We start from the raw sequence: 12,681 nt of genomic DNA on the forward strand, positions 1-12,681 counted from the left end.
ACAGTACAAAATTTAACTACAGTAATTCATTACTTACTGAGATGTCTTCTAAACAGCTTTCAGAATGTCCAGAATTCTGCAATTTGAGTAATATTAAACATTGCTCTGCATCATCAGCACATAACTCCCATTCTCTGTAAGTTACTGGCTTCCTGAGGAAATCAGAGGGAGCTTTAAGGTTATTTTACTTATGAATACAACATTGAATGGTTTTATTAAGGATTTATTGAATGAGTATTGTCCAGCACTTAAAATGGGGTCTTCAAATCTTTTAATTCTGCCAAAGACCAGACTACATGCAGTGAATGATAAAGCTTGTAGTGTGCAGTACCTCATTTGTGTACCTCACCGTGATTGATAACATTTTTCTGTGACTGTCAACATTTTAAAGACAGGTCTTGAAAGTTACAGTTTTCACTGTGTAAAGACCTGTTTTTTCACTATAAAGTATAAGTGTAATTATATTCTCAGCTTTTGGCTTATGATGGACCAGTACCCAATCCAGGATCGGGGCAGGGGAGTCACATGCTCACTAGTCCACTTAACTCTGCATAAATGAGGATGAGTTCTGGCCGTAAGAGCTGTTGTGACTCTGGTTTGGACTTTATCTTTACTCCTTTTTTCCATGGTAGGATCTTTTTTGGGGCATTAAGTTCTACATTTGTTAAGTGTATGAAAATGTGTGCTGGTGTGCAGTTTTTTATTTATTGGTAATGTGCTCATAAATAAAAGGTCATTATTATGATTATGATTATTATTATTACTGTCATTATTGTTGGGTTTGATTTCAATCTGATTTCCTCTCACTGTTTGAAGACTCAGCTTAAATTAGTCTCTCTGAATTGTCTCATATGTATGGCTGAGTATACTGTATGTGTGCACCTTTGTGATGGACTGGCATCTCTTCCAGAGTGTATCCTACCTTTAGTGTACTATTATTTTATTATTATTATTAGAGAGGTATTGTAAATTCAAGAGTGTGAGCATTCCCACAGCATATCCTCAAAATAAGCTTATGAGCAAACGGTTCCTTTTGGCCTGTTAAAAGCACTAATCTTTTTAACTTTAGTGAACCATGTATTTTCATGTATTGTATACAGATCAACTGAAATACAACTAGAAATAAAACATCACAGTACACCATGCATTTTAACTTTTGAAATAAATAAATGTTATAGAGAAATTCCTACAACTATGCCAGCAGCCATATCACCCTGCAACTCACAACTGGTAACCCACTGAAGCTAAGCAGGTGTGAGCCTGGTCAGTACCTGGATGGGAGACCTCTTGGGAAAAACTAAGGTTGGTGCTAAAAGAGGTGTTAGTGGGGCCAGCAGGGGGCGCTCACCCTGCGGTCCATGTGGGTCCTAATGCCCCAGTATAGTGACGGGGACACTATACTGTAAACAGGTGCCGTCCTTTGGATGAGACGTAAAACCGAGGTCCTGACTCTCTGTGGTCATTAAAAATCCTAGGGCATTTCTTGAAAAGAATAGTGTAACCCTGGCGTCCTGGCCAAATTTTCCATTGGCCCTTACCCTTACCAATTATGGCCTCCTTATAACCCCCCTCTATGAATTGGCTTCATTACTCTGCTCTCCTCCCCACTGATAGCTGATGTGTGGTGAGCGTTCTGGTGCACTATGGCTGCCGTCGCATCATCCAGGTGGATGCTGCAAATTGGTGGTGGTGGAAGGGAGTCCCCATTACCTGTAAAGCGCTCTGAGTGGAATGTCCAGAAAAGCGCTATATAAGTGTAAGCAATTATTATTATTACAAAAAGTACTGTTTCATGTGGTACTGTCATGGCTAACACTAATTATCAATATTCATTTTCAAAAAAAGAAGTCCTTTTAATTATAATCTTTTCACCCATGTTTAGATAACTGTGCGCAAAGTTAGTGTGTGCAAAAACAGTTTGTAAAGGTGTCTAAGAACCTGCATCCATAGTACATAAAACCAAGGAAGAAACAGGATACCCTGCAGAAATGTTTACTTTCAATCTTCCAGCTGGTATAATGTTGACACAACTATATCCTTATTGAGTCACTTTCATCCATATTATAAAATATTTTGTACCTAGAGTTCTGGACAGATAGTAAATCTTGCTAAAGCAACTGTTTGCTTAAGGTGTGTGTTCAATGTGCTACATTGACATTGGCAAAATCTTTCCTTTAAAATAAAAAAAATATTAATGAACAGGATGATCTTGAAGGAGTAGTGTTATTTAGCAAGGAAGAAAAAGATGCTGATAAAATAGTAAAATCTAGGGGATCTATTTGCAAGGTTACTACATCAGAAGGACAGATTTCTGTGTTACCATTGTAAGGTTAATTAATAGTAAATTATACATGAGATGCTTTTGGCACAGAGTGACATTTTATTCTTGAAGGCGTAAGAAACGACTATAGGCTAATTACCATGGTTAGGAATAGGATGCCTGACTAGAAAATCTCGTGCTCTTCATTCTCCAGCAAAAAGATTAAAAAAACAAGCCATGGAATTAAACAATACAGAAATACTGCTAAAATTACTCTTTCATCATTGGTATTTCTACAATTTTTTTCACTATTTCCATACAATTGGAAAATTACATTTTAAGATACACAGTCCTTTCCACTTTCCACTTATGCCCACCACTAGGCTGGCATTGCACCTGACCCTCACGATTCATTTTGCAGGTGGTGAGAAAAGACGGCCCCACATTGCCTTTTCGGGCTGAGCTCGGCCGGGTAATGTGGTCTGTTTGGCCACCAGGCACTCGCTGGCGAACGCCACCCCCAGGCCTGGCTCCAGGGGCAGATCCTGGTAACCCTGTCCCGGGCAGAGTGCATTCAATCTAAGTTTGTACTGTCATGATGGTCTTTTTTTGGACCGTTCTTTGTCTGACCTCTCAACTCAGACCTGTGCGCTAAGGGAGACCGTTCCGGGAGCACAGGGCTCCAGGCGACATAATGTAGCTCTGTGCATCCCTGTGAATCAGAACCTCCAAGACTGAGGTCATGGTTCTCTCCCGGAAAAGAGTGGATTGCTGTGAGAGGTGAACAGCTGCCCTTAGTGGAGGAGTTTAGGTATCTCAGGATCTTGGTCACAAATGATGGAAGAGGGGAGTGTGAGATCGACAAGCGGATCAGGGCAGCATCAGCTGTTTTGCGGGCACTGTACTGGTCTGTGGTAGTGAAGCGGCAGCTGAGTTTGAAGAGAAAGCTCTTGGTTTACCAGTCGATCTACATCCCTGTCCTCATCTATGGTCATGAGCTGTGGGTAATGACCAAAAGAACAAGATCGTGGATATAAGAGGCAGAAATTAGGTTTTTCCGCGTGGCCACTGGGCTGACACTCCGTGACAGGGTGAGGAGCTCAGCAATCCGGTAGAGCCTCAGAGTAGAGTCGCTGCTCCTCCAGATCGAGAAGAGCCAGTTGAGGTGGTTTGGGCATCTCATAAGGATCCCCCCTGGTCGGGCACGTCCCACTGGGTGGATACCCCTTGGCAGACCCAGGACATGCTGGAGGGTTTATACTGTATCTCTCAGCTGGCTTGGGAGCACCTGGGGATCCCCAGTAGGAGCTGGAATCTATTGCTGGGGACAGGGAAGTCTGGGCTTATCTACTCGGCTTGCTGCAACTGCAACCCTCACCAGGAAAAGCGGAGAGAAAATGTATGGATGGATGGATGGAAGATACACAGTAATGTAGCTCAACAGTGGCACAATGATTAGCATTGGGTGCTCTCTGCGTGGACTTTGTACTGTATGTTCCAGTTTCCTCTCACAGTCCAAAAACATACAGGTGGCATACTGGTGGCTCCTGGGAAAACCGGTCTTGGTGTGCGTTTCTGTGTTTATGTCTGTCTTCCCTGTGATAGACTGGTGTTTTCTCCAGGATCTACAGTGCCTTGTTCCCATTTCTTGCCAGGATAGGCTCCGGTTCCTCTGGAACCTTGAATTGGAAGAAGCAGTTAGAAAAGGAATATATGAAAATACAATGAATTAAACAAATCTTTCTGGTCTTTGTACTCTACTTCAACATCTCTGCATCTCTTCTGGTTACCATGTTTTACATGATCATGAAATCATGATAATCTTTGACTTGCATGTTTCTGAAGAACTTCATGAACTAAATATTAAAACTTAAGTCATTTTCTCTCAGGAAATCATCTATTTTACCAATTGTTGATAATGTTCAGAAATTCAAGCATTATACTGGTTCAAGTCCTACAAAGCAATACAATACTCCAAGTACTGCAATACTATATAAATGTTAATCTGAAAGCATTTTGTATTGAGAATCCAGAATGAACATACTCTAATACATCATGGGAATACATTCATTTAGCTATTTTATTCAAGCCTTTAATCAGGTAACACTCAGTTTTAATTTTAATATCATAAGGAAGCTATTTTGTGTTCAGATTACTATGTAAAATTATTAAAATGTTAGACATTAAAATGATAGTGAAGCAGAACATGCACACAAATAATTAAATGGCATTTTGATTAAAAGGCATAATAATATTAAAAAAGTTTCTTGTGCACTGTATTTTGCTTTATAAGAAGCATTCCACAGAAAAAGCAGTGACATGATGTCACTGTCAAACATGTAAGAAAATACAGTTCAATCTCAAAGGCAAAGCTATCCACTATAAATGAAAACATGCACTAAACATAATAAAAGTCTTAACAAATATTGCTGGTAAAAGTTTCTAAATATACTGATCCAGATATAATAGACTCTTTGCTTCAAGGAGAACCCAATTCTCACCAGGAGTCCAAAGGGAGTGCAAAGGTCAAAGGTGTTGCATTTTCACAATTAGATCAATGAAGCAAATGTCACTATATAATAGTGACCACTCTGCAGGTATTATAAAAATGCAAAAAATCAAGTTAACAGCCCCTAATCTGCTGCCCTAATCACATTTTTGTTACCCAGTGACACAAATAAAACACCTACATGTACATGGTTCAGATTGAAAGACTTAAAGAAAAGAGAAGTTAGCATGTTGCACTTTAGATAAATAAAAATCCTGAAAGAAAAAAAAGACAGAGCTTACCCCATTCTAGAGATAAACAGAGCATACCTTACTGCTATTGTAAAATTTAGGAGGACCACGCTTTTAATGTATTCGTTCCAAGACATATTACAACCTTGAAGAAGAAGGCCCCACAGCCAAAACGCTGTGTTTTCGTTCTTCTCTTTTCAGCATGGAATAAACCTATTACCTGATCCTTTGCAGCCTACGCATGCTGACGCAGTTACCCACCTAAATTACAACCTTGCCAAAATGGGAACAGTACTTCCAGCACCAGGACAAGCAAAATGAAGAGATAAAATTGTTTTAAAATCAAGCTTGTCCACATTCCAATGGAAAACCTTTGTTCAAACATGTTTTTTAGAACAAAAGAAATGCTAGAACATGTTGTCTTCTGCCAGTATATGAATTGTACTAAAGTAACACAGCTAGATAAAGGATAAAACACATTTAAGTACACCTGATGACTTACCCTACACTGTTTTTGAAATTCTCTTTATTGTAGTTCTTTTCCACGTTTAAAAATTCCGGTAAGTCGTGGATGAAAAACAAAGTACATTACACTTGCGTTTTACGCGAAATATTTTTATGCGAATTTGTGTATACGCGGTCGTCCACGAACAAAATAAGTGAAAATGAAAAATCAGACAATGCGGGAAATTTAATAAATTCCAATCTGGCACGACAAACACCAAAGCTACGCTTTGGGAACTACAATACTTACAGAGCCTATAGCACGCCAGTGCTTCTTTATCATGGGGCATCACCCTCGATGTGGTTCGTAAACCGAAAAAAAGTACGAAGGGAAGGACAAGTCAAGAAAAGTCTGATTTTGAAGAAGTTAAGATGGGATGACGGTAACCAGTTTGGCGCGTATCTATGGAAAGAATGAACCATCGATTCATGCAATTAGAGACAGAGAGAAAGGTGTATCAGAGCTATGCATCTGCTGTGTTTCCAGCATTTTATTATTATTCAAATTTATTTGATTTATTTTGTATACTTTACATTGCTGTATTTGCTGTATTTGCTGTATTACTGTTTCATTTTAAAGTGCATAAATACAGATACTAATACACTTAGGACATCCAGTAGGAAGGTCTAGGTGGGATGTTTTAATTATACGCGATTTTAGATATACTGTACGCAGTATGTCAGGAGTCTACAGTGTACCGCGTAAAACGCAAGTCTTCTGTATTAACTTAAGACTTTTAATTAATAGATTTACATTTCTGATGCATTGGGTTTTTTATTTCAATTTTTGAAAAGTACTACAGTACATACAATAACCTTTAAGACCATGGAGCCATTATTGTAACTAATTTTGAGATTGCAGTGTGAGAGTGAAGTGGATATCCTGGGACCCGTACTGTAGTTGTTTCAGCTGACTTTGTCTAAGGAATAATTCATTACATTACACCGTCATTACACCGTAATATCATTTTCCAATAGGCTGAACTAAAGGATTACTTAAAGTTTGATTGCCACATGCTCAGTTAACGTTTGCTGTGTTTGTTATGTCTTAATAATGAATAAGCTTAATGCTTATTTGAATCAATGAAAACCAACTTTGAAAAAAAGAACAGAACTACAGTGGCTGTGCCATTTTTTTCAACTACCAGACTAAACACCAGGCCATTGTTATCACTATCTGTGTGCTTCACAACTATCTGAGATTCTGAATTTCAAATCTCCCTGCTTAGAATTCAGGGATTTACTTTTTAAATCAGATTAGATCAACACTAAGCCATTGTACCACAACCACCTGCCTTAGGGCTAGTCCTCAATTTTGCTCTGTTCTTCGCCAGTCCCTCCTGCACTGGATAAATATCCAGTACGTCACATACTGTAGGTCAATACATTAGTTATATACCATACATTTCTTATGTCTTTTCTGAAATGAGTTTCACAACTCGTTAAACCTATTCAATTATATCGCATATCATATTTTCAGGATACTGGCAGAAAACACATAGGCCACCCAAGTGCAGTAATAAATAGAGCAAGCAAAGAAATATCTTAAAGGAAGAGGGAGGGATGCTTTCACAAAACCGCAAACACACAGTAGAAGTAAGAATTAAAACTGATGATTTCTGATGCTCTTAAGGACATTTAGCTAACATTATAGAATAAAAAAATCCCTTTTGATCGCAACGAAGATGTACTATGGATAAGTGTTATTACACCTACATTAAAAGTCGATCTTTTCAATTAAATGAGCAATACTTTAAGAAACTAGAATAACGATGTTTTTCTGATAAATAGTAAATACTAAATGTCAGGTTTTGCAATTCTTCTGTCTGCCACAGAGAGGCACACTAAACTAATATATATACGCAGATGAAGTTATATGAATTCAATATAAAGGCACATCGGAGCTCCTAGTGATTTATTTTAGTTATGAAAGGCAAAAGATTGTTCATAAAAGCTAAATTATGTTTTTGAATTTAGATAAGGGCACCAGTTAGTGAATATCAGTTTCCCATGTGTATAAAATAAATAGCTTGAAAGGAACAATTAGATCATTCAGTATCAATGCAGGATTGTAAAGACGTACAGTGTAATGTCAGCCCCAAGGAGGACAAATTACAAAGCTGCAGGTTAAAAACAAAAACATTCTATCTTAATGTGGTACGTGACATTTTTGATCAGATTTATACAACTCGATAGATCATGGTGGTAAATATCTTTAGATCTTTTTTCCTGTTTGAGGCCAATCAGTGCAGTGTACGGTAATTTCATACTCCAGCTCCTAAGCCGCAGTAGCAGCAGTGGGTTAGGGGATCCTAAGCCACTCAATGATGTCAATAGTGAACTCTTCAGACATTATACACTATATAATAGACAGATTTATATGATCTGTAAAGATACAACACTTCTCCTTGCGGGAAGGACGTGACCAGTACCAGTACATTAACCTACAAATAAAGTTTCCTGAAAATCATTGCTGTAACTATAGATTTCTTAATCTTAAATAGAAAAATCTTAAATAGCTGTAAAAACCCGAGCAGTCTACCTAAAATGGTAGAAGAAAAGACGACTTATTTAAGTAGACATACTGATTATCAACTGCGTCAAGCTTTAATAATTTCGCCAAGAAAATAGTAAATATTGAAAAGTATACTGTATTATATTATCAACTATACTATAATTTTATTTTATCTTAGCTGGCTAAATGTCTATAAAGGATTTTATATAGACATAGTGTGCGATAAAAACATTTAAATGGTTTATGCTGGATTTGCATTTTCCTATGAAAACATAATTCAATTTGTTAACAAAGCTGAGGGTTTAAAAAATCGGATAAAGAAGCAAAACGTTTTACATTATTGGCGTCAAGATTTTACAGAAATGTCCCAACAGAAATGTACAGGTATCAATGAATCGAGTCCCTTCTGGGAAAAAACCTGACCCCTGAACTGTACGTTTGCGCGTACAGTTGAGCTAGTTGGTAGTCGGTACCACCTACTGGTAACTATATAATTGGTGATGTAGTATTAATAGTAAAGGTATCATGAAAGTCGCTGAGGGTGATGTACAGTAGCTAAAGCTAAATAATTTTGGAGATCACTGAAGGAAATGAGGTGCTTAAATGTTAGAGCAAACAGTCTTGTGTGGTGACTTTACTGGTTTTAAAATGTAAAGAAATAAAGTACTGTACCTTTACTGGCAGGATAGCTGTATGTTCTACATTCAAGTTTGGTTTAATATTCAAGCAAAGTTACAAATAAAAATATTTCCAGGTAGGATTTCTACCTATTGCACTGAAGGAAAAGACAAGGCAGGTGTAATACCCATTGACTGGAAAATTACTAATGTAGTGGCCTTTCATAAAAAGAGTAACAAAACCGAACTAAGTAATTATAGAACGATTCTTTCTATTATGTGTAAGGTTACTGAATCTATCATTTGAACTACGCTACGCTAGAAGATAATCTACTGTATTTGGAAATAAGATATCAGCAAATAGTGAGCAAGGATTCAGAAGAGATACTGTAGGTCTTGCTTAACTAGCTTGTTTCATTTGTGAATTAAATAATGGATAAAATATATATACATAAGAGACATGCTCTAATCAGGTGTAATGTAATTAGTGTTACATTATCATATACATTACATCGTGTTATATTAAGTATCACTAATACAAATATCACTATTTGCTGATATTGTGGTCTGTATTAGGACCATTACTATTCCTTATTGAAATCACTGACCTAGACTCTAGTATAATTAGTAAAGTAATGATATTTAAAAGATACCAAATTAGGAGAATTAGAAAACAAGTCTGAAGCTGAAAATAAATTTGTAAAGAAAAATATTTAGACAGACTAAAACTCTACCTAACGTGGTAGATGACATTGAATTTAGTGCAGACTATGACATGCAGGTGGAAAATTCAAAAAGAAAATACTGAAGCAATACTGAACTTGAAGACTCCAGCTACAAAATGATTTAAAGCTGATAAATCCTAAAAAAACATTTTTAAGCATTTACTGTACATAGAACAAGAGCTGAAAAAACTATACAAACATAATTTCATTATACACTATACAACATAGATAATCTACAATATATTATATATAACGTACTGTAGATAAAATAATGTTATCTTAAAAGTGAGCAATGCACTAGTGAGAACGAGCTCAAGCCAATGGACTTTTCAGAATCGACAGTGAGACACGGACCGAGGACACAAGTGGAAGCTACAGGGAAGTGTATTTAAAACTGAGATCAGGAAGAACATCTTTATACTTAGGGTTGTGGGAGTCTGCTACCCAGCTACCCAGCTACCCAGCCGTTGTCAAAGCTGATATCCTGGCAGTTTTCAGTAAATATCAGTATGAAACCCTTAGACCAATTGGCTTGCAGCCTAATGAGCTACTGTAGATTGGCCAAATGGTCTTCAATCATTTGCCACCTGTCTTATGCAGAGAGCAACAAAAAGCATTGACAGCAACATTCTGTATGAATATGGATGGTTGCTGGGTTATATCTGCTACTTAAAGTACCAACTCTTTTAAGCTGTGAAATATATCTAAATCAACTTTAATTTTATATCTGTGTAGCAATATCTCTAATAATACTGTATGTACAGTATAAATAGTGTAGTAATAGCTCTTTCCACACCAGCTGTACAGAAGTGTGTAAAAATAAAGTAATTTATAATGGGAAGCAACACTTACATTGTTTTTGCATGCATAAACGCATACTCATTACTGTACAATACTTTTGTCAGTGCCTCCTGAAGTTTTTGTGTAGTTTGCAAAGAGAATTAACTTCAGTTACCATCCATGAATAATTCCCAAACTCACATGTAATTTTTTTATTTCCCAGTTCTCAATTTTAGTATTATTTTGCTTCTGCTGATGCCTGATTCTTTTGCAGAGACACAACAGACACCGTTCTTTATAAATGTCTTAATGCATTCTTTAAGTCTTCTTCAGGCTCCTATAAAAAATAATTGAAGATAATGAATCTCAATGTAAATTTTGTAATGGCTTTTATATACTGTAGGAAGACAAATACCCAGTGTTAAAATCACATTCTACACATGTCCTCACTAATTATCTAATTTTACAATCACGTCTCAGCTCTCTTCTATTTAAACCCTCTTGTCTCACTTTTCCATGCTTGGTATTAGAGTCTCTGACTTGTCAGCTTGCTGCCAGCTCAGTTTACTCGTTTCGCGCATTTCTCTCCTTTGGATTCTCTGGATGCTCGTCCTCAGCCTTGAATATCGGATTTAGCTTTCTGCTCTGCCTCAATCAGATAGCTCTCGGATCTGAATTAAATGCTCTGCATAGGGTCTAGCTGTTTACTACACTGCCGGCAAAATACAGAGGATCCTTTTAACCTCCTAGAAATGTATAAAATGTTAAAATGGCAAGTGGTCACCTGTGAAATATTTCGTTTTTTTAATAAAAAATAAATAAAATATAAGGTAGGAGTTTATTCACGTAATGAAAAGCAAATTTGAATGGAAAGAAAGAAAAACCTATGATGGTGACTTTCAGTTCAATTTCTGCACAATATATATACTGTAGCACAGCTGAGTCCAGTTTTGCAGAAAAAGACTTATTGTTTAAAAATGTTGACTTAATTTTTTTAGGCTACTGTAAAAGCACAATAGAAGATACTTACTGTACAGTACATATCTCAACCACATTGTTTTCATTATTTAAATGTAATTGACAGTATTACACATTTAATATACAATAATGTCAGCTCCCACTGAAACAGTGGATACTGAGGACCCATTTCTGCCTAAAAAAACCCCCTAAAAAACATTACTTTTGCACAATCTGCCATTTCATACCACAGGGAACTTCTCATCCATTTTTTTCTCAGATGTCCTTGAGTGTAGACAATGGTTGCTCATCACTGAGATATTATTGACCTAAAATAACTATCAGGTAAATAGAAACAGAGCTGTTCTTGACATTACTATATTTTTAACTATTATTCCAATACATAACTGTTTGGTCTTTGCTTTCTTTTCAATAACCTCTTCAATTTGTGTTGAATTTGTTCCTTGCATAAGAAAACAGAAACAGGGTCCTTGCTTTTCTTTCTTTTCTTTCTTTCTTTCTTTCTTTCTTTCTTTCTTTCTTTCTTGTAGACTGCATATGCATATACCACATAAAACAAAAAACAAAATCTTTCTAAAAAAATTCAATATTTCAATGCCAAGCTGTCTTTTTTAGATTAAACGAATTCCCCAAGTGAAGTCCCCCACTGGGAAGTGATTGTAATCTACACAAGATTCCCTTTCATTAAAACTCATTATGTGTTTTTACATAGCTGTCGCAGTAAATAATTAGTTATGCTATTTTATTGTGCAGTTGTTAACTCTGGAAATACTGTACACTTGTCTCTCTCCTTGGCAGTGAGAAGGATGCCTTTTTAATCTTCCTCTGGGACTGGTTCAAGTACTACTGAAGACCTACTTTTTCACAGCAAAGTACTTTAACTACTGATATTAATGGTATAAAGAAAAAGTACAGCATTATTTTTTGTGCATTATTACAAATATTTAATTTAACATAGACAATACATACTGTAAACCAACATAAATGTTTTTGCTTTCAAAATCAAATATAATCTGCTGCTCAATGGCATAGTGTAGATTATATTTCTCAGTATCCTGGAAGTTTCAATTTAACCATTGTTATGTTTTTGTATTGCCCACACATTTTATTTCATTACCAATAGAATCGATACCTGAACACATTTTTTCAGTGGTTTCTAGTGCACCCACCATGTCTTCCCAGCTTTTAGAATTTCACTGACTGTGTTACACAAGCAATATACACTTATTTACTCCTTTTCATTCACAGTTATTTTAGTTGTTGATTTTAAACATTGCAAATATAGTTTGCTTGCTAGTGAGTAACAATATATATCAACATGCATATTTTACAGCAAAAACAAATTTAATCTCTCAAGCTGTTTTTTAAACATTTTAAATATTTTTTTACATTAAAAAATCTAGATAATCAAAATGATGTTTCCATCAGATTTGTATTCATATTATGCTAATTCATAATATTTTCCTGTTTCTGGATCAAAGTAGCAGTTCAGGCAAGGGTCATACAACAAAGTTAAAACTTCATCTTCATCATTATCTTCAATAGCTGGCATCTCATTTCCTG

General features: G+C 36.2%; 1 protein-coding gene and 1 long non-coding RNA gene across 2 annotated transcripts in view; both read right to left on the minus strand.

Moving 5' to 3' along the window:
- Nucleotides 1–2,360: 2,360 nt before the first annotated feature.
- Nucleotides 2,361–5,293, minus strand: LOC148661830 (uncharacterized). The gene is made up of 2 exons (XR_015939612.1): nt 5,051–5,293; nt 2,361–3,939 (listed from the first exon to the last, which is right to left on the minus strand). It is a non-coding gene; the product is annotated as an uncharacterized LOC148661830 (long non-coding RNA).
- Nucleotides 5,294–12,035: 6,742 nt separating this feature from the next.
- cfap20dc (CFAP20 domain containing) overlaps nt 12,036–12,681 on the minus strand; it is a 163,118-nt gene continuing 162,472 nt past the window's right edge. Inside the window, exon 17 of the mRNA XM_088636177.1 lies at nt 12,036–12,678. Coding sequence (XP_088492303.1) covers nt 12,560–12,678 — 119 coding nt within the window. The 3' untranslated portion in view covers nt 12,036–12,559. The remainder of the gene's footprint in view (nt 12,679–12,681) is intronic.

Source organism: Lepisosteus platostomus, chromosome 6 (genome assembly GCF_059453375.1).
Source record: "Lepisosteus platostomus isolate fLepPlt1 chromosome 6, fLepPlt1.hap1, whole genome shotgun sequence".
Taxonomy (NCBI): domain Eukaryota; kingdom Metazoa; phylum Chordata; class Actinopteri; order Semionotiformes; family Lepisosteidae; genus Lepisosteus; species Lepisosteus platostomus.